Source organism: Dipodomys spectabilis, unplaced genomic scaffold, assembly GCF_019054845.1.
Source record: "Dipodomys spectabilis isolate Male_0828 unplaced genomic scaffold, ASM1905484v1 ptg000324l, whole genome shotgun sequence".
NCBI lineage: Eukaryota > Metazoa > Chordata > Mammalia > Rodentia > Heteromyidae > Dipodomys > Dipodomys spectabilis.
Genome location: NW_024871001.1, coordinates 3,030,750 through 3,054,034, shown reverse-complemented (window position 1 = coordinate 3,054,034; position 23,285 = coordinate 3,030,750). Strand labels below are relative to the sequence as shown.

At 40.8% G+C, this 23,285-nt stretch overlaps 1 protein-coding gene across 1 annotated transcript in view; it reads left to right on the top strand.

The window, feature by feature from the left end:
• The first annotated feature begins 2,546 nt into the window (after positions 1-2,546).
• Srpx (sushi repeat containing protein X-linked) overlaps positions 2,547-23,285 on the top strand; it is a 30,391-nt gene continuing 9,652 nt past the window's right edge. Inside the window, exons 1-5 of the mRNA XM_042702468.1 lie at positions 2,547-2,634; positions 3,990-4,049; positions 8,556-8,747; positions 10,559-10,735; positions 20,698-20,824. Of these exons, the coding sequence (XP_042558402.1) occupies positions 2,547-2,634; positions 3,990-4,049; positions 8,556-8,747; positions 10,559-10,735; positions 20,698-20,824 (644 nt within the window). The remainder of the gene's footprint in view (positions 2,635-3,989; positions 4,050-8,555; positions 8,748-10,558; positions 10,736-20,697; positions 20,825-23,285) is intronic.

The window sequence follows — 23,285 nt, the reverse complement described above, 5'->3', positions numbered from 1 at the left end:
TCTATCTAATTGTCCAGCACCTCTTGATTGGTCATTTGTTCCATCATTCTCCCTTCTCCCATCTGTTCTTTCCCCCCATTTCACATTTTTACTTCTTTAATCACATAATGACATTGAGTATTCTTGCTGTATTTGTCCCCATTCACCCACCCCTCCCATTAGCACCCTCCACTACAATCTCATGTCAGATTACTTTTCTTTAAACTGTTAATTGTTCAAAAGACTTAATCCATGGAGTTTCACTCCTGTACATACTATACTTTAGTCAAGTAAATCATATATATATCATATATATGACTCATAAGTCATATATATGCATATGCCTCTGTGTATGCTTACATGGGAGGTTGTATTTGGGGTTTGCAATCCACATATGAAAAAACATGTCCTCTTAGTCTTTCTGAGCATAGCCTTAGTGTTCAATTACACAGCCAGGTGGCTACAGTGAAGAATAATCTATATTTCAAAATAGCAACAAGATTTTGAATGTTTTCTCTACAAAGAAATGATGAACATTGAAGGATTATATTAATTATCTTATTTGATCATTACACCATGTGTGCATGTATCAAAAGAACATGTTGTATTCCATAAATATGTACATTTATTGTGTCAATTAAAAATAAAACTTGGGGCTGGGAAGTTGGCTCAGTGGTAGAGTGTTTGCCTCGCATGCATGAGACCCTGGGTTTGATTCCTCAGCACCACAAAAGCAGAAAAAAACCCAGAAGTGGCGCTGTAGCTCAAGTGTAGAGTGCTAGCCTTGAGCTGAAGAGCTGAAGGACAGCGCCCATGCCCAGAGTTCAGCCCCCATGACTGACAAAAAAATAAAACTTTAAAAAAGAGAAAGAAACCTATTTGCCCAACCTAGCGCACAATGTCTTTTGAAATGGAGAATTAGAGAAGAGTGTGAGAATCATTTCCGGAATAGATTCAAAAGTGAAGGTTAGAAGCAGAATGTGGTAGATGAAGAAGAGTGTAGAATAAAATGCTAAGTTTTTTCCATGTGACAGACTAGCTGGAAGGTGGTGTTATTGGAAATGCTGAAAGAAATGCTGAAGGATGTGCTGATTTGGTGATGAGAAAAGGAATAGGTTTTGAATTATTCAAAATTCTAGCCTGGTTGGAATTAAAGGAGAAAATAATGGATTACATGGGGGTTAGTTTGAGTCAAGTACATGAATGTAACAGTCCAGGGGAAAAATTCCAAAGGTATATAAAGGACCCAAGCTGGGTGCCAGTGGCTCACACCTATAATCACAGTTACTCAGGAGGCTGAGATCTGAGGATTGCAGTTCGAAGACAGCCTGGACAAGAAAAGTCCCCATGAGACCTTTTTTTTTTTTTTTTTCCGCCAGTCATGAGGCTTGAACTCTAGGCCTGGGCGCTGTCCCTCAGCTCTTCAGCTCAAGGCTAGCGCTCTGCCACTGGAGCCACAGTGCCACTTCCGGCTTTTTCTGCTTATGTGGTACTGAGGAATCGAACTCAGGGCCTCATGCATGCAAGGCAAGCACTCTACCACTGAGCCACCTTCCCAGCTCCCATGAGACTCTTATCACCAGTTAACCACTCAAAAGCCAGAAGTAGCACTGTGGCTCAAGTGATAGAGTGCTATCCTTGAACACAAAAAGGTTCAGGGACAGTACCCAGGCCCTGAGTTCAAGTCTCACAACTGATGAAAAAAAAAAAAAAGGACCCAAACTGGACCCTTGAGAAACACATGCCCAAATGGCAAACTGATAGAAAGGCTTTGCCCAGACAATGTCCAAAGAGGAGTATGAAAGGTCTCAGGATGTAGCACAAGTACTTGATCACTTACATAATAAGCAAGAAGCCCTGAGTTCAAGGCTCAGTACTGTAAAAAAAAAAAAAAAAAAAGGAGGAAAAGAATCAGGAAGGCCTTGTAATTTACAAGGCAGAAAAAAGCTTGATGGAATGTACAGTAAGTGCTCTGGACAAGCTAATCCAGGATGGCGTCTGAAGGCATAATATATGTGCGTGCGTGTGTGTGTGTGTGTGTGTGTGTGTGTGTGTGTGTGCATGTGTGTGTTTTTTTCACTGGAACTTGAACTCATGGTGTTGTCCTCTCATTTGGCTTTTTCCTCCACCACATGAGCCACACCACTACTGGTTTTTTGCTGGTTAATTGGAAAGCCTTACAGACTTTAATGCCCAGGCTGGCTTCAAACTGCAATGCTCAAACATCAGCCTGCTGAGTAAGGGAGCATTCTTGGGATAGATTTTCATGCTCACAATGGATCCGGCAAAATGAGCAGGATGGTTTACTTCATGTTTCTAAGTTGCATAGCTGGTTTCATGTTCAGTTTGTGATGTGAAACAATAAAAAGTTCAGAATTGGGTACAGGCCAGGGTGGCTGGAAATCAGATGAGGAACAGTAGCAACACAGGACACAGAAATGGGCTACATTGGCACAGGAACCTATACCAAGTGGACATAAGCCAGTCAACTACCCCCCCCCATACACACACACTCTCAGTTTCCATACTTTTTATGCCTCATTCAGACCACCAAGTGAAATAGGACCATGACTCATATGTTCATCCTGTGTAGGGATTTTAATAGCCTCCTAGGAGAGGGTCTTTCTCTAGTAGTACAGTGGCAGGTACCTGGAGGTACATGTGTGCTCAAGATGGTACCAACATCAGTAATTAGACTGTGATGTGTAGAGGGCAGTTGCCTAGATTTAAGGTGACTATATTGAAGCTTGAGACCTTCTACGGCTTCAAGTTTGAAATATTCACCATTCACTGGAATTTAATGTTCAATATGCTAACACTGTTTCAACTTCCAAACAAGTTGTTTTAAGATAATGCAGAGTCAATCCAGATGCTGGCAGCTGGAATCCTAGCTACTCAGGAGGCAAAGATCTGAAGATTGAGGTTTGAAGCCAGCCTGGAAAGCAAAGTCCATGAGACTTTTTTTTTTGTCAGTTGTGGGACTTGAACTCTGGGCCTGGGCGCTGTCCCTCAGCTCCTCAGCTCAAGGTGAGTGCTCTACCCCTTGAGCCACAGTGCCACTTGTGGTTTTCTGGTGGTTTTTGGAGATAAGAGTCTCACAGACTTTCTTGCCTGGGCTGGCTTTGAACTGCAATCCTCAAATCTCAGCCTCCTGAGTAGCTACAAGTGTGAGCCACTGGCACCTGGCTCATGAGACTCTTATCTCCACTAAACTATCAAAAAAGCCTGAAGTAGAGCTGTGGTTCCAGTAGAAGAGTGCTAGCCTTAAGCAAAAGAAGCTCACGGACAGCACCCAAGCCCTGAGTTCAAGCCCCAGGAGTGCCACCAAAAACAACGAAACAAATAGCTAAACAAACAAAAATCCAACACAGCATTCTTTCACTCATAGACTGGGGGCTGTTTAAGATAGTAAGACTCATTAAAAAAATTTCCTTCAGCCCAAGGGGTTCTGAGTAAACATCCAGGTCATTTGTTTCAGCCCTCTTTCCCTATACATATACCCAAACAGCTTTGCATATCTTTTGTTATTAAGGTAAGACATTTTCCATTTTTATCTACTATCCCAAATTCATCTCACAAGAAGAGCTGTTTTTCAGGTATCATAAGCATTCGGTTCTGAGTTTTCTTGGTTTGCTAGAGACACTGAGGGTTGAGTCTGAGTCACACACATTTTATTGCATCGCCCCTGGCATGAGATCCCATATACATTGGCATCTTCTCAGAGTGAAGTTGACTCTCTCCCTCTTTCCCTGTTCCAGAATTTCCATTGGCATGTGGTGATTCCAAAACCTTTTGAGGCTCATTTGGATTGGCTCTGCCTATCTCATCCAAGCCAAGTTCACTCTGAGAGGTCCCCTGTCCTTTCGTGAATGGCCACAGAGGCTTTTGCTCTAGGCTCTGCACTCTAATAGCATCTCTTGCATGGACTATGCCAAGGCAGTGCTTTGAAATATGCGTCCATACTGGGTGGCTTTTCTTGCTGCCGTTTCTGTTCTTTTTTTGTATTGTAGGATCGGGAGACTCACCGCTAGAAGACCATGAAGTCGATTATTCTCACGCTAGATATGAAGGTGACTGCTTTGCTTCTGTGCTAATGAGGACCTGCTGATGCCAGGAGAACTTGCCTTTTTGCCTTGCAGAGCAAACTGTAATGAAGTGGCCAGACAGCACATTGAAATTTGAATTACCTATCCAGGACCAAGGTTTAGAAATAAATGCATATGTCCTCCTATTTAAGCACAAAACAAAAACAACCCAAAAAGCAAAACACTAGGAAATCAGTGAAGTGCTGTCCTTCAGCACCCCCATGGTCATTTCTTTCTCCTGTTTCTTTTCTGCCCTCACTTCTGCAAAGGCAAGCTCAAGCTAGTGAAAGTGAAAATCAAGGGCATAGTTCTGCCTGATTCATACATTACAGCCAGAATCATCCAGAGTAAACCATCCAAGGTCACTTCTGGACCAAGCGCTGCTAATGTACTGCACTGAATGGGGAATGAGAAAACTTGATTTTCACAAGCTTGGCTTATTGTGCTCTTTCTGAGCCCAGCATGGCTCCTAAAAAAATGATAAGTAAAGTGTGTTGCTCAAATGAAGCTTAACTTAAGGAGAAAGAACTCCAGGCCTATATATTTCCAACAATCTATCACCAGCAGGTATAAAAAAGCCTAATCAAGAAACTTCTGTGCAGGCTCAGGTAAGTATGCCCACAAATATTTCGACTGCTGAAGTTTAGGGATCCCTGGGGGCAAAATAAGTAAAGGTAAATTTAAATGTTTTCTTTTTTCAAATTACTTTCTCTTCTAGTGGAGGAAGGATTGGAGGGAAATTGGTTAATCAAGTTCTATTGTGCCCAGGAAAGTGGTCTGGGTTTTGGCAAGAGGAGTCTGACCAAATCTTCTGTGATATGTCTGAGTTATAGGAGCTTTGGGTCAGCCTTTGGCTAAAAAGTAACCCTTACTTGTTTTCTGAGGAAGTGGACAATCTTTCTAAAGAATAGCTTGAGTTCAGTGCCTATGCCCGGGCATGTTGCCTGCTATATACTGTATTTGTTTTGACTTATTGATGAAAAAAAAATTCTTCCCTGCAGTGCTTATCTTCAAACCCTAGGAGTTAGCCACTCAAGCCAAGCACGAGTTTGTTAATCATATGTTTCAAGTAAAGAGGTGCTCTAATTCATTAACCTTTTTAATTAATTTAAAAACTTTTAAAGCTCTTTGTAGTTGTATGCTGGTGGCTCATGCCTATAGTCCTAGCTACTCAGGAGGCTGAGATCTGAGGATCACAGTTTGAAGCCAACCCAGACAAGAGAATCTATATGAGGCTGTTATCTCTAGTTACCCATCTAAAAGTCAGAAATGGATGTGTGGCTCAAATTGTAGAGTGCCAGCCTTCAGTGAAGAAGCTAAGCGTCAGTGCCTAGGTACCGAGTTCAAGTCCCAGTACCAGCATAGGCACACACAGAAAAGCTCTTTGCATTCTAAATTCCTTGTAGAAAAAAGTCTCCCTAAAGCACATGCATGCACTAGGCCTCCTCATATACACTGTTTGAGTTGCCCAGTGCTCTCAGGCCAGTGTTCACCCTCACTGCCTAGGTAGAAGGTAGACCAGATGGAGAAATGATGTACTTCTCTTTTTTAGAACCTTCTCTGAATGTTTCAAATAAAATTTTCCTAGGAGATCATTTCTATTTTCAGTTAAATTACTTATTATTAGTAATAATTTTACCACATATGTGCATATCAAAACATTCCATACACATTAAATTTATACAAAAAACATTTTTAAAGTATTGTCTTATGTTACAATGGAGACTTCATCTAGGGACTCTTGCATGCTAGACAAGTGATCAATCCCTGAGTTACATTCCAGTCCTTAAGTTTTTTAATTTGAAAAGTTGGAAGTGAACTTTTATTAGCCAAGAATTTAACTCTACAATCTCAAGCCCCAGAACAGAGTACAATAGCTTAATAAATGGTTTCAGCCGGGTGCCGGTGGCTCACGCCTGTAATCCTAGCTACTCAGGAGGCTGAGATCTGAGGATCTCTGTTCAAAGCCAGCCCTGTCAGGAAAGACTGTGAGACTCCTATTTCCAATAAGCCACCAGAAAACAGGAAGTGGCGCTGTAGCTCAAGTGGTAGAGCACTAGCCTTGAGCTGAAGAGCTAAGGTGACAGCGCCCAGGCCCAGAGTTCAGGCCCCACAACTGACCAAAAAAAAAAAAAAAAAGGTTTTGAATTAAGTGAAATTAAATTAAAAAGAATAACAAACAAAAATGTGCTTAATATTCACTGTATTCTCAGGACATAGCAAGTGAGCACTACTTTGGTTCTTTTCCTTGAATACCATTATATTCAGACTAATTGAAGGGAGGGGGAAAACATGTAGAGCTATGTCAGTATCATCCCGGGTTTACAGAGGATGGAACCAAGGATAGGTGATGTGCTCTGAGGCACACAGCTGGCTCACATTGCACTTGAGTCTAAACAGGTGTTTTGGCTTGTATCCAGACTTCATGAGCAGCTCATTAGTCTGTTCCACTATGCTGTTTACCTTATGATCTCCATTTAATTAGAATGCTTACCACATTGGCTCAGGGGGATGAAAAGCTTTCCTCAATAATCAATCTAGATCTCTACTTAGGAAACCTTGTCTTAAATGAAGCAGCACAGGCACTTCCTTTTTCTAAATCTCAATGTTAAACATTTTGTTAATTTACTTTAACTCACATGCTCATGCACACTTTGCATTCAGATCATTCATTAACATTTAAATTATTATCGAATTATTATTGAAATGTCTAGGGCTGTTAAACTGCCAAAATATCTTCAATAGCTTTCTTGGGATGTTATCCAAAAGAAAGAAATTCCGTTCACAAATAAATGAAAACAAGATTTATTTCACCACATGTTGACAACAGCACTGATTTCTTTGGATGTGGAACTAGAACTATTAGAATTTGAAGCCTGAGAATAAGGCATCAAATCTGCTAGTTCCATGTTGCATTGACATATGTGGTCTTTGTATACATATATCATACCTAAGACTACATGTAGTCATAGGTATAGGTAGTACATAGAGACTATAAGTACACAATCTGAGAAAGGAAATATAATTCAAGGAAAGCCTGTATACCTTGTGTGAGCTTCTACAAGTCTTCAAGTTTATTCCATTCTAGGGAATGTCCTTCAAGATAAAACTTTTACCCAGAAAGTCCAGGAATAGTTACTTGAGTTTAGGATCCACTTGCAGCTGTTTGAGAAAAACAATATGATAATAATATAGAAGTAGTGAAAGCCCCAAGTTTTTTTTTAAAAAAACAGTGGGGGGTGGGGCACATTATGTACAAGATCTGAACAAGACAGCTGTTTTTTTGGGGGGGGTCTGGTCATGGGCCTGAACTCTGGGCCTGGGCGCTGTCCCTCAGCTTTTCAGCTCAAGGCTAGCACTCTACCACTTGAGCAACAGGCACTGGCTTTTTTTTCTGCTTATGTGGTGGTGAGGAATTGAACCCAGGGCTTCATGCGTGCAAGGCAAGCGCTCTACCATTGAGCCACCTTCTCAGCCCAAGACAGCTGTTTTTCAGAGCTGAAAAGCTATCAAAAGCAGATCCTCAAAATTCCTAGGAAGGTGCTATTCTCCATTGTGGCCACATGATGGCCTACTCACCCCATTCACCGTTAGTCTAACTGTCATTGGGGACTCATGAGACCTGCAGTGTAGGGAAGCAGCTCTTCTACATCACATTGAAAGAATTTCACTGGTGCCCACGGATTGTGAGAAATTGATGCAATGGCTACTATGAGAACTTTCCCATCAAAGAAACACAGAAACACATTGCCCTTAAGTTTTATGGCCTTTCTTCCCCCCTCTCCGCCCCCCCCCCGCCACAAATATATACACACAGAATAGGTTAAGACTGATTATTTCACTTTAGCTATACTCTAATTGTGAGAACAAAATCAAACACCCTATCATTTAGTCCTCTGGGGAAGGTGTTTCTCTCTAACGTAAATGAGGCATAATGAGGACATCTGAAAAGTGGGGGTGGGGCTGTTTCCCTGTGGGGAGCAATTGTTGTAACTGTTAACCAAAAGGATACCCTGTTGCAAAAGCCTAGAAAAAAAGCAGCCTAGTGCAAAATAGTAAACAACAGTATTGTGATTTACAAAGAACGTGTATAGCTGGAAGAAGTCGAAATTAATGAATTATTGACGCATCCCCCTCCCAACTATGTATAGATGGCTAGGGTTTGAGTTCACAATATTGATTACCCTTAAGAGAGTCATATCTAGTTACAGGTAATACTAGAAAACACCAAGCATTTCTTGAACAGCATCATTGACTCAGAAGTGGAGTAACTTTCCCAAGATCTCACAGCTAGTTACAGAGGAACTTGAGCTCCTCTTTAGCCATGCTTGACACTTAGTCCCCCATTCATAATCTCCGTATCCAGAGACACAGCAAACATGGGGCACTACTGGAAATCTGTACTGCAGCAGGCCTGGGAGCATAGAGTGAGGGAATAGAATTTCTCAAGATGTCTCGTTCTATCTTCCCCCTTTGTTTTTGCTATTTTAGACACCCCATGGTGCTCCCCCATCAAGGTGAGGTATGGGGATGTGTACTGCAGGGCCCCTCTTGGAGGATACTACAGAACAGCCCTGGGAGCCAGGTGTGACATTCGCTGCCAGAAAGGCTACGAACTTCAAGGCTCTTCTCAGGTGACCTGCCAGCCAAATAAGCGCTGGTCAGACAAGGCCATCTGCAAACGTGAGTAGCCCAGTCCTGTGTCAGGTCTTCAGGGCCAATCAAATTCAGACTTCCTTTGGGAGGGAAGGAGGGTGGAAGGAAGGAAGGGTACATGAAATAAAACAATAAAAAAAAGTATTCTTCAAAAGTGTGGAGTTTAGAAAAGCAGGAATCATTGAAGAAGTGATTCTTGGTCCATAGAAGGAAATGGGCCTGGGAGAGAAGGTGGGGCTTCAAGGACTTTTAGTTTCAGGAAAAGTTCTCTCTCATTTTGAATGATGCACGTGGTGCTGTACTGTTGAAGCCCATTTTATTTTACTTATTAAATGTTTTTTGTCTTGTAAAGGTGATGTACAGAAGGGTTAACAGTTACCTAAGTCAGTATGAGTATTGTTCTTTTTGAACAGCGTCATTCCTCCCTCACTTTCTCCCAATTTTTTCCTCCCTTTCCCCAAGTCGTAGGGTTCATTTCCAACATAGGGTCTAGTGAGTATCACTGCTGAATTAGTTCACCTTTTGTCCCACCATTTGGGTGGGAAGCCCATTGTAGACACCTTTTGTTATTCAAAACAGCCACCACCTCTGGAGTATCTATAGGTTGCCAAGCAGGTCACACACATTCAAGTTTTGCAGCTATAGTCCATATGGGTGCTTTTATTTTCATAGCATTGTTCAGGATACTGAGGCTCAAGTCTGCAATCTTGTGATCAAGACATAGAGACTATGCAGCTCGTGGCACTGGTAGACACTTAGCAATGTTAATTAACTCAGTTTATCTGGTGGCCTTTTAGCAGTTTGGAATATGTCTCCCACAGCTTCTAAGTGACTTGCTCAGAAGACAAAAGAAATCTTCAACCTTCCTGGAAGAAAAGGAAGGTGATTTTTCAGAGGTCTTGTAAGAAACTGCTATCTCTCTCTCTCTTTCTCTCTCTCTCTCTCCCTTTTGCAGTTCTACTTGTCATTTTTAAAATATATATTTTATTATCTTTAAGTAGTTCTGCAAAGGAGTTGCCATTCCACAAAGTCGTTTATGAATAATACAATGCGTCTTGCACCCTTTTAAACATGTTTCTCTATTCCTCTCAACTCTACCTCATAACCCCAGTTTTCTTAATTTTGTAAGCTATGCATTGAAAAAGAAGCTTCCTCCTGACTGAATGAAAAGGGCTGAGAAAAGCCAGCTTCCTTGCCTAGAGGCAGATACATTGGGAGCTGCCTCAAGAAGCTCTCCTGCAGGAGCAGGCAGTGGTTGACAGGGCTTGACTGCCTCTTCTTCCTGGTCCTACTTCCTTTCTCCCTAGGAGCACTTCCTGTCTTAGCCATTTCTACATAATCTCTTACCTCAGGCTCCCCTTCTGGGAAAGTCAGTCTAAGACAGTCTTGGATAGAGGCCAACCTATGCCTGTCTGGCCTGAAGCTTTGTGTCTCTTCCGTGTGATGCAGAAGCAATCATGCACTTCTCTTATTCCATCTGCTTCTTTTTTTCCTGGGGGAGGGAGGAAGGGGACAGTTCTGGGGCTTGAACTCTGGATGTGGGCACTGTCCGAGAACTTCCTTTGAAAAGGCTAGCACTCTACCACTTGAGCCACAGCACCATTTCCAGCGTTTTCTTAGTAGTTTATTGGAGATAAGAGTCTCAGACTTTCTTGCCCTGGCTGGCTTCAAGCCACAATCCTCAGATCTCAACTTCCTGAGTAGCTAGGATTACAGGTGTGAGCCACTGGTGCCTGGCTTCCATCATCATTTTAGTGTGTGCTTTCAGAGTTTCTGGATTCTGAATCTATGAACATAAACTAAGAAATAATATAAGTATCCAATTTTCTTTCTTGCAGAAAAGCGATGTCCTACCCTTGCCATGCCAGTCAACGGAGGGTTTAAATGTGTAGATGGTGCTTACTTTAATTCACGGTGTGAGTACTATTGCTCTCCAGGGTACACATTGAGAGGGGAGCACAGGGTCACATGTATGGACAACAAGGCCTGGAGCAGCTCACCAGCCTCCTGTACAGGTAAGAAAGTGTCACAGTCCTCTTGAGGCGCATGCGTTCAGGAGGAGCAGAGGGTGTTCATCCAGTGTATCTGAAAAGTAGAATTGCTATTCTGCATATAAAACAAAAGCAGCCAATTTTGCATTCAGGTGTTCTCTTCATCAGCTATTTATTTTCCTATTTGAAGCTATGTAGTCAATGTGCTGTAGATAAGAGACTGGCCGGAAAATATGATTAATAACCTTCCAAACTAAAGTTGCAACCTGAACCCTAACTTGAATCCATGTGACAAGGGTAATAGGTCCACATAAGTACTCAGATAATTGGATCAAATATTTTTTCTAGGCTTTTCTTCTTGTAGTAGTGATGTAGGCATCTGTATTGGGCAGTAACCAGGGCCATAGAAAACACTTTAGGTATTTCAAACAGAAGGAAATTTAATATACACACTTGATGACATGAAAGTGTAGTAAGAAGTCAGGCACTGGTGGCCCTCACCTGTAATCCTAGCTACTCAAGAGCCTGAGATCTGAGCAACAAGGTTTGAAGCAAGCCCCAGACAGAAAAGTACCGGAGACTTTATCTGCAAAAAACCAGCAAAGAGCTGGATTGGTGGTGTGGTTCAAGTGGTACAGCATAGTTATGAACAAGTACTCATTGAAGCTGTTACCAATGACTTCTGCTGCCTCTGCTTTCTCATTTCATGGGAGTGCCTCCAATTGGCAGATCTAACTGGCACCCAGCAGGCAAAAAGAATCTGTGCAAATGTCATTCTGAGACTTTTAATGCTGTCAGTAGGCCTGGGTGCTGTCCTGAGCTCTTCAGCTCAAGGCTAGTGTTCTACCACTTTGAGCCACAACACCATTTCTGGTTATCTAGTGGTTAATTGGAGGTAAGAGTTTCACAGACTTTCCTGCCTGGGATGGCTTTGAACAGTGATCCTTAGATCTCAGCTTCCTGAGTAACTAGGATTACAGGCGTGAGCCACCAGCATCTCTTGAATCTTAAAGTGTCCAATGAAAAGAAGATTGCTTCATAGACCTGCTTAATGGCTGCAGGTGGAAGATGCCAAGGGGGTGAATTAGGAGGTGACCTAAAGCCCAATTGTTGATATGAGAGGGGAACTCACAGATGTTGCTTTCAGTATTTCTGTGGGTTTGGGTATGTGCAAGCTAGCTCTAGAAAACACACCAAAGGGGAAAATTTGAATCTCTAGTCTGTCATATTGGGAGGGGCAGAGGTGATGAGGATGGGGGAGAAACTCACCACCCTGTCTGTTAAGCAAGTTTTGGCAGAGCACGGTAGAGATCATACTGTTCAGATTTCCAGATTGTGCACAACAATGGAAAAAAAATGCTGATTGTTCCCGAAAAGCAACAAGCATATCTAAAGCCAGACCAGCTAGCCCTGGAACCTTCCCAAGGAGAGAGAAAAAACATTAAGAAATAAATCCCAAGTTTAGGGGATTTCACTTGCAGTTTGCTATGACAAGGTTCATGCATATTAGGGGGAAGGGAAAATGTGCATGGAGTAGCTAAAAGGGGTACAGCTAGCCACAAGAGAGCTTAGGGCTTCCAGGAAAAGAGAGGGACAGACAAAACAAGCAGGCAGTACTTTCTTTGAGTGTGGTGACAGACACGCTGGAATTTGTCCCGGGTGAATTGCATTCCAAAGCTATCATTTACTCTTTGGGCTTTAAATATATTAAAATCATTTAATAAGTTTGTGTGTTGGCAGAGTTGGAGGACCTTGAGCCTCATTCAGAGCCTCCGCTTATTTTAGGAGCTGGGTAAGGTCCCAAGTTTCCACACAAGCTTGAAAAGACTCATCCTGGTCAGAGCTGTGCTGAGTGCTGAGAAAGCAGACCCAGTTCTCTTCCAAACTGGGAGGGAAGAGGGAATACTGGGCTTTCTTTTGACTCCAAGGTGGTCAACTCTGTGGTCTGGCTAATTTGTCTGTGCCACGAGTTAAAGTTAATTCTCTTATTCATACTGGGCTCTGGTGATGGATTCAAATTTATAGTTCATCAAAATATTTTCCTGGGCCAAAACAGGAAGAAAAATGTAGTTTTTTTTAAACGTGTAAAAAAATGGGATTTGGATTCAAGACCCTAAGCTTGCTAGGTTGGTGCTGTTACCCCTTGAGTCACAGTTCCAGGTCTGCCTTTTGCTAGTTAGTTTGGAGACAGACTCTCACAGATTTTTTCTGCCCAGTTGGCTTCAAACAGTGATCCTCCAGATCTCAGTCTCCTGAGTAGCTAGGATTACATACATACATAAGCCAACAGGCACCTGGCTGACACATGTCTTTTTATATGCAGAGAGTACCCTTTACTTGCTTTACAAATGTCAGTATACAAACCAAATTGTTTGAATTGATCTCTTCTTATTTTGTGTTTCCTACAAAGTTTTTGTAACACAAATGAAATTCTGGAATTAAAAAAATTCTCTGAGAGTTAAGATATGCAAATTGTGGCATACGTTTTGTTTTCTTCCCAACTGTTTGACAGATGGGTATACCCGATGACCCCCATAGGAATGGTTACAGGGCTGCGCTGTAGTTTAGGCTTGATAATACAACTGTCAGTAGAGCTAGGAATAAATATGTCTGTGTTTTGTTATGGATATCTTAAATTAGGTTAATGTTTTTGGCTTGTCAGATGTATATTCTTTTTACTAACTTGAAAATTTGAGTTAAAATTTTTTTTTTGTTTTACAACAATTAGATTAGTTGAGATTTTGACTCAATTCCCATCTTACATAATTCACCAGTGCAAACTAAACAGGTAAACTTTTTAGCAGAAATTTCAGTAAATTTTCAGTTGTGTGACTTTCAGATGAGGATGGTGACTTTTAGTTTTGCAGTTCATTGCTTTCTTGCTTGTTTCTTTTGTCACTTCTAGAAAGTTCTCTGAAACCAAAGAAATGAAGCACTTCCCAGAGCCACCGCAAAGATTGCACTCTGGCTGAGGGGAACAAACATTTAGAGGAGTCTTCATGGCCAAGTTTGCTCTGTCTTGTCCAGTCACTCAATTCCTAGGCCCCTGGGAAATGAAATGAATTCCTCCTGCCTCCATCACCAACCTCAGACTCTTTTACATTTACCTTAGCAAATTGCTGTGCAGCAGACCACCTAAAATTTAGGAGTTTCAGTTGAATGGGGGCACATATAGGCATATATATATCTATGTATATATATATATATATATATATATATATATACATAGATATATATATGCACTCATATAAGCACCTCAGTTGGAGTAAGCTGTACTGACTGGATGGAGTCTCTGTTGAATTGGTCTCTCTCTCCCACCTATGCTGTGTAGCCACTTTTAGTCAAATGCACTGCTTTATATGGCAGCTGGCTTCCAAGGAAGTAAGAGCAGAGGTTGCTAGATTCTTGAATGGTCTAGATCTATAACTAGTTTAGTTTTACTTCCCTTGCATTTTATTGTTCATTGTCCACCAAGATCTTGTCCTCTTGAATCTCTTACTGATTTTTATCACCTAACCAGTCAGCCATGTTAAGGATTCCCAAGGAAACAGTTCAACTGCCATTGTTGATACAAAGCAATATATTGGTTTCTTAAACTTGCTATACAAGTAGGAAAATTGGAGCACAGAGAAGAGAGGTGGTTTGTCAGATGTCTCCAGTGAATGGGGCAGAGAGGCGAGGCCAGGATTTTCATTGATGTTTCAAGGTTTCCACACAATAACTAGCTCTACAAACCTCCTGAACCCATCAGGGAAGAACAATTATGTTTCTATAGTAACTTTGTTTATTTCATTCATGGAAACGTATCATAACTTATAAAAAGCTTGGGGGATCATGGCTGGATGATGAATAATAAGCTTAGGTCTCTGGAGCATTGGCTATGGGCAGGCCAGCTGGTCTCATCAGCTGAGAGAACAGCTGCTTGAGGATGCATTCGAATGAACCCTGCTGTTCTTCAAGGTTTTATGGGGAAGCTGTGGCAGGCAATCCCCAAAGAATATATGTGTACAAGTTGGAAGAAAGTACTAGGTCAAAACCAAGCAGGCACACGAAAGCATTCAGCTTACTCAAATGCATTTACAGTTGTAATAGTGTTTTAAAATTTCAGACTACAAGGGAATTCTGAAAGAGAGAAAATGCTTCCTGGTCTATAAATGGGGATGCTACTAATGAGTATTTGTGAACATGCAATGAAATAATGTAGGGATAATGGAAGTATAATCTTTCACATGGAGGGGGTGGTCACATAGAAAGTGGTTAGAAAATATTCCCTATTATTTGTAATGACTCATTCGTTCTTGTTTCTGGTTTTGGAAGAGCTATACTTCTGAAAAATAGGCCAGTTTTGATTGGCCATTGTTAGCCAGACACAACTAGACTCTGAGACCCTTGTCCCATTTTACTATATATTAATTGTATATATGTATTAGTTATACATATATTATTGAGTACATATATTGTATTATATATAATGTATTAGCTGTTCATATTTGTTACATATCAATATAATATATTATATATTGCATATTATATACATGTTATACATTATATATAATATTATATATGTATATATAAATATTAGTTGTACAATGGGGTTCCATTGTGATGTTTCCATATGTGCATACCTCATTCAAACCCCTTCCCAATCACTCCTCCTCACTCTCTCTCTCCCTGTTTGGAACAAATTCAGTAGTTTTCATTGCTGTTTTCATGTATGTGTATAGAAGATTTCAACCATATCCACCATCCATAACTTCTCCTTTCACCCTTCCTAGCCCACTTGTTCCCATCCTCGCATTTCCTCACATTGTCAGTACATTAAGTTGATACAGAATCAAAACAAAATAAGTGTATCATCCAAATGTTTAGCTTGGTTTAGCTAGCAAAGAGTGGTTGCTCCCATGATATCTATCCAAGGAAATCGGGTAGCACGATGTAACTTTACCTGGAAATCTATACCTTCTTCTTGGTCTCCTGTGCAATTGCTTTAAAGAGTTCATCAATACATTTTCTCCAAAACAAATTGCATGCCCTATCTGACCAGCAGGTGGCAGGCATTGTATATTTTTCCTTTCAGTTCATGCAAAGCTGTGGATTTTCATCTGAATTGTGAAATTATGTCATCTATCATGTATCATACTAGAAAAGAGAATTATTTACAAAACAACTGAAAATAGATACTTCAGATGCACAAATAATCTTCCATTTTATAGCACAGTATGTTTGTTTGAGAAAATGTCACTGTCACATTTTTTCACATTTTAATGTATCTGAAATTGACTCTTATCTCACAATTGGTAGGGACTTAGATTCAATAAGATATGGTAGTTATTTAATTTAGCATTAGTGTAATAAGGTTGGAAATTCACACTGCTTTGAAGCATGGCATAGAATTAGAATGAATTTGAATAGCTAGAGGTAAAACTGTTCAGCAAATTGCTCCCAAGTTCTTGCCTTAGATAAAATGAGAAAGTATCAGGGGGCTGGGAAGGTGGCTCAGTGGTAGAGCGCTTGTCTTGCATGCATGAGGCCCTGGGTTCGATTCCTCAGCACCACATAAGCAAAAAGAAAAAACCGGAAGTGGCGCTGTGGCTCAAGTGGTAGAGCGCTAGCCTTGAGCTGAAGAGCTGAGGGACAGCGCCCAGGCCCTGAGTTCAGGCCCCACAACCGGACCCTCCAAAAAAAGAAAGTATCAGTCAAGACACAGGAGAAAGTGTATGAAGAATTTTTCTTAATATATTCCGTCACTCAAAAATGTTTATGTTGAGGGAAGATGGGGGAGGGAAAGAGGGAGAAAAATGAGGGAGGAAGTAACAGGTTCAAAAAGAAATGTACTCATTACCTTACTTATGTAACTGTAGCCTCTCTGCACATCACTTTGGCAATAAAATTAAAATTAAAAAAAAGTTTACGTTTCAAGTAGATACTGGTGGTTCAGGCCTGTAATTCTAGCTATGCAGGAAGCTGAGATCTGAGGATAAATCGAAGTTTGAAGCCATTCCAGACAGAAAAATCCCCAAGACTCTTATATCTAATTAACCATCAAAAAGCCAAAAGTAAGCTGGGTGTTGGTGGCTCATGCCTGTAATCCTAGCTATTCAGGAGGCTGAGATCTGAGGATCAAAGTTCAAAGCTAGCCTCAGCAAGAAAGTCTGTGAGACTCTTATCTCTAATAAACTACTAAAAATTATCTAGAAGTGGACCTGTGGCTTAAGTAGTAGATGACTAGCATTCTCTCTCTCTCTCTCTCTCTCTCTTTCACACACACACACACACACACACACACACACACACACACACACGCACGCACGCACGTGCAATGTTTGTGATTCAGAATTAAAAGCACATTTAATTTTCATTCAGGTGTAATAGTATTTAGATAGTTATTAGTTCGACAAAACAGTATAAAACTGAATACCCCATGTTCTTTCACAGCCATTCTCTACCTGCTCAGGATCAAGTAGAATTTGTAAAATTTTGAACTTCTTGTGATTCCACTTCAACTAGGATGTGATGAAATACAACCTAGTGCAGAATGGCACCTCATTTTTTCTGACTCTCCTTGTTATCACATCTTGATGTGAAGGGGCAGAACTACTTACTGCTAGGTAGAGAAACTTAGTCCTTTGGAGGGCCAGAGTCAAGGTAAAACTGGGAACACAAAGTACAAAACCTCAAGTGGGGTCCAGTGGCAGTTAGAGGGAAGAATGAACCTCATTTCCCTCTTTAAGATACTAAGCATTTACCAGCACAACTATGTTTATTTTTTTTTTAATTTTATTTTATTTTATTTGAGAGCATACTGTACAGAGGGGTTACAATTACATGGGCAGGATAATGCATACATTTCTTACCAAGCATTGCAGCCTCCTCCTTTGTTTACCCTTCACCTCCCTTCCCAGCCTCCCCCCTCCCCCCCACCCAATCCTCCCCCCCCCCACACCGACATTGTAAAGCTCGTTTTTGACATGACATTTTGTACTTCTCATTGTTGCAACAGGTCCACCTGAATCCTTAAACGACTTGTTTGTCCCCATCTCCTCCACAAGTTATACTGACATCAAATATAGGGAAAGCGGGGGTTACACTGTGGGGGAGGGACATACAAAACAACAAAGAAATAATCTTATAAATGCGTTAGAAACACATGCATGAAAGAAAAAAAACATTAAAATACATATTTAAGGGATCATATTCCTAACATCACATTATCTGACCTTTTCCGCTTGACTCATACACATACTAGATATTGCATATAAGGGAAACCATGGGACCTATGTTTCTTTGGGCCTGGCTTACTTCACTTCATATAATTTTTTCCAAGCCTTTCCATTTCCTAACAAATGGGGAAATGTCATTCTTTCTGATGGAGGCACAGAATTCCATTGTGTATATATACCACATTTTCTTGATCCATTCATCTACTGAGGGGCATCTGGGTTGGTCCCATATCTTAGCTATGGTAAATAATGCTGCAATAAACATAGTTGTGCTGGTAGCTTTAGTGTGGTCTTGTTTGTAAACATTTGGGTAAATGCCCAAAAGTGGGATTGCTGGGTCATAGGGGAGTTCTATGTGTAGTCTTTTGAGGAACCTCCATACTGCTTTCCAAAGTGGTTGAACAAGTTTACATTCCCACCAACAATGAAGTAAGGTTCCTTTCTGTCCACATCCCCTCCAGCATCTGTTGTTGTTAGAGTTCTTGATTTTTGCCGTTCTAACTGGAGTGAGGTGATATCTCAATGTTGTTTTGATTTGCATTTCTTTTATGGCTAGGGATGTTGAACATTTTTTCATGTGTCTATTGGCCATCCTTCTTTCTTCTTCAGAGAAGTTTCTCTTTAAGTCTTTCGCCCACTTATTTATTGGGCAGTTGTTTCTTTGAGGATTTGTTGTTGGGGGGTTTAATTTTTTGAGTTCCAAGTATATTTTAGATATGAGACCCTTGTCCGTTGTATGGCTAGTAAAGATCTTCTCCCAATCCGTGGGCTTTCTATTGATCTTGCTAGCTATGTCATTTGCCCTGCAGAAGCTCTGCAACTTTATGCAATCCCATTTGTCCAACCTTTCTTTGATTTGTTGTGTTTCCGGGTCTCTATTCAGAAAATTTCGGCCTGAGCCAAGGAGACCTAGGGTTTCTCCTATTCCATCCTGTAATGTTTTCAGAGTGTCTGCTTTGACTTCAAGGTCTTTGATCCATTTGAAGTTGATTCTGGTGCAGGGTGATATATAAGGATCTAGCTTTAACAACTATGTTTATTGCAGCATTATTTACCATAGCTAAGATATGGAACCAACCCAGATGCCCCTCAGTAGATGAATGGGTCAAGAAAATGTGGTATATATACACAATGGAATTCTATGCCTCCATCAGAAAGAATGACATTGCCCCATTTGTTAGGAAATGGAAAGACTTGGAAAAAATTATATGAAGTGAAGTAAGCCAGGCCCAAAGAAACATAGGTCCCATGGTTTCCTTTATTTGCAATTACTAGTATATAGCCGAGATAAGAAGAAATGGTCAGATAAGCTGATGTTAGGCGAAATGAACCCCAAGATAAGGATTCAAATGTTTTTTCTTCTATACGATTGTTTCTAACACATTTATAAGATGATTTCTTTGTTGCTTTGTATGTCCTTCCCCCACGATATAACTTGTTTTCACTGTATTTGATGTTGGTCTACTTTGTGGAGGGGAAGGGAAAAAACAAATTGTTTAAACAGGGATACAGGTGGACCCATTGCAACAATGAGATGTACAAGACGTTATGTCGAAAAACGAACTTTACAACTTTGGCTGGTGATGGGAGGGTCAGTGGGTGGGGAAGGGGGAAGCAGGGGGGGGAAGGGAAGATGGGAAGGGTTGGTAAGAGGAAACAAAGGAGGAGGCAACAATGCTTGACAAGAAATGTACTCATTACCTTGCCCATGTAATTGTAACCCCTCTGTACGATATTTTCACAATAAAAAAAGGTGAAAAAAAAAAGATACTCAGCATTACTTGGGGACTAGACATAACAGGAAGAGAAGGATATTGCTCAAATTATAAGTGCTCTGTCTTGGGTTATAATGTATACTGCCACCATTGATACACATGCTTTGAACTGAATTGCCCATGCTTTCTGAACCTTAGTTTGCACATCTGTAAAATGAGAGTTGAGTACTTCCCTTACACTTATACAACATTCAAGTTCACCATGCCCAGGTCCCTGCCATTTCCTACCTTGTTGTGTTATATGCCAGCGCATATGTGGTGACATCATCTCCTTAATCTACTGTAAATTCTGACAAGTCGGTAGCAGCTGACTCTTGAATCCCCAACCCCCCGACTTCTGCCACCCCCCGCCCCCCATTAGAATGAAGCAGGCACTTGTGAAAGATTTGTTGCCTTGAATTGAAACAAATTAGATAATAACTAGGGTACCATTCTCTAGTATTCTATGATTTTGACCTTAAAGCAGGAGGGATGAGGTAAAGCTGAATGACTTGTAGCTTCAGTTGAATGACTGTAGTGTCAGCAAGTCTATGGGCAGAGTTTGGAACTGTGGGGAGCTGTAGCTAATGCATTAACATGGGATAGTTAGCCAGGCTAGAAGATTATACATCTCATCCTGTGCAGGTAAGTACTCATACACTCTTCAAAACTCAAAAAAAGCTGAGAAGGTGGCTCAGTGGTAGAGTGCTTGCCTTGCATGCATGAGGCCCTGGGTTTGATTCCTCAGCACCACATAAGCAGAAAAAGCTGGAAGTGGTGCTGTGGCTCAAGTGGTAGAATGCTAGCCTTGAGCTGAAGAACTGAGGAACAGGGCCTAGGACTGGAGTTCAGGCCTCACGACACACAAAAAACAAAACAAAACAAAACCCCCAACTCAATAGGAGAGAGAGAAAGATGAAATGAGGGGGAAAATGTGCCTATGTTAGAGATAAACCCCAATTTGACCAAGTGTTTCTTGATGATGGTGAGGATGTTTTGGTTATGTTTTTAGATATTGATCCTCCTACAATAAAGTGCCCAAGTGTGAAGGAACGTATTGCTGAACCCAATAAGCTAACAGTCCGAGTGTCCTGGGACACCCCAGAAGGAAGAGATACAGCAGATGGCATTCTTACTGAGTAAGCAAAACTTTGGCAGTGGCAATGATATGCACTCTCTTGCTCTGTCTTTGTTTCTTTCTGTCTTTCTCTCTCTCTTTGTCTGTATCAGTGCCTCTGTCTGTCTGTCTGTCTCTCTTACACACACACACACACACACACACACACACACACACACACTGCTGAGGATGGAGCCCAGGGCTTTGTGAATGTTAGGCAAGGGCTGTACCACTAAGTTACACTCCAGGCCTGTGTTGTCTCTTTTGTGAGAAGTTTTACCCAGAGTAGAGGAATGTACCAATGCTGGTTGCTATCTCACATCCTATACATTTTACTTATGTATTTGTTTATTGCCTGTCACCATTACAATACACTTGTTGTCATGTCCCTAGAGGCCAGAACTATGACTGACACACAGTTAACATTCAGTAAATATTTATTGAAGAAAGGAAAGGAAGTAAGAAGGAATGTAGAGAAGAAGAGGAGGAACAAACAGAAGGTACCTGGTTAATCTAAGATAAAAGATCCCCTGTTGGCTGAGTGCCGATGGCTCACGGCAATAATCCTAGCTACTCAGGAGGCTGAGATCTGAGGATTACAGTTCGAAGCAAGCCCAGGCAGGAAAGTCCACAAGACTCTGATCTCCAATAAACTATTCAGAAAATGCTGAAAGTGGAGCTGTGGCTCAAGTGGTAGAGCTTTAGCCTTGAGCACAGAGAGGTTCAAGGCAGTACCAAGGCCCTGAGTTAAAGCCCCAGGATCAGCAAAAACACAAAAAAGATTCTCCCATTGTCTACCAAGAGGGTTCTTTCTCATGCCCCAGCCCTTAATAAACTATCAGCTTCCCTGGAAAAATGTCTGTGTCCCCCAAAAGGAGCCAGGCACTGGTGCCCTGTGTCCTCTCTGGATATGATTTAGTACAAAACTCAACCACTCCTTTTTTATTTTTTGGCTGTACCTATTTCTTTCAAAACTGTTGAGTTTTTATTTGGTTTTGGGTTTTGACCACATCCAACACTTTCAGAAGTTTATGATCAAAGTACAAGTGTCCTTTGCTTTCTTCCTGGTCTCATCCTTATTTCCAAGGGTCCATTGAATTCATAGTTCTCCTTTAAGATATTAAAGATGGGTGGCTCTTTTTGATGAATTTCAGCTACATGTTCAAATCTGTTATATGGGCTTGTACCCTGGAAACTTGCTCCCTGGAGGCCACTATTTCATGTCAGCATGCTTACATCTGTGTCTCGTTTCTTTAATTAATTAATTAATTAATTTAAAGGTGATGTGCAAAGGGGCTACAATTACATAAGTCAGGAAATGAGAACGTTTCTTTTTCAACAATGTTACCTCTTCTCTCATTTTTTCCCAGTTTTTTCCCTGCCCCTTCCCCTCAAGTTGTAGAGTTCATTTTTAACATAATGTGTAGGGAGTATCACTGCTGCATTTGTTCATGCTTGGTCCCACCATTTCTGTGCTCCCACATACCTTCCCTCAAACAGATAAACTTACATACAACAAGCAAGGTGGGAGGATGGGAAGGGATGGGAAGGGGAAACAAAGGAGGAGGCTGCAATGCTTGAAAAGAAATGTACTCATTATCTTGCCCATGTAATTGTAACCCCTCTGTACAGTATTTTCACGATAAAAAAATAAATTAAAAAAAGAAACAACCAAAAAAACCACTAAAGGTACAGAAATAAAAAATAGTGACAAAGGAGGGATAAAACAAAAATTTAAAAAAAATCTTTTGTTTCCCTTTCTTGGAGTTCATTTCAATAAACATCATTTTATATGACCACATGCACATAGCTATCAAGCCTTTGTGATCCTCTTCTGAGAATATCTTCCTTTGGCCTTACTGTGTGAATGTTAGAAGCCTGTTTAATTTATCATATCCAAGTGTAATTTTTGTCTTTTACCATCTGTTGTGTTTACTTGTAGATTTATAGGCACATTCTAATTACTACCAATGAGAGAAAACATGCAACCTACGTTTCATTGGAGCTAGCTTACTTCACTTAATATAATTTTTTTCCAAGAATTTCCATTTCCTTAAGAATGATAGAATATAATTCTTTCTGATTGATGCACAGAATTCCATTGTGTCCATTCATCCACTGAGGAGCTTCTGGGTTGATTCCATATCTTTGCTATGGCAAACAATGCTGCAATAAACATGGTTGTGCTGGCAGCTTTAGTGTGATCTTGTTTGTAGTATTGGATAAATGCCCCAGAGTGGAATTTCTGTGTCATAGGGAAGCTCTATGTTTAGTATTTGTGTTGTTTTGATTTGCATTTCTTTCATGGCCAGATGTTGAACATTTCTTCATGTGTTGATTCTTACTTCTTCTGAGAAGTCCCTAAGTCATTAGCCCATTTATTAATTGGGTGGTTGTTTCTTTGAGGAGATTTAATTTTTTGAGCTCTAAGTATATTTCAGATATGAGATCCTTGTCTGATGTGTAGCTAGTAAAGATCTCCC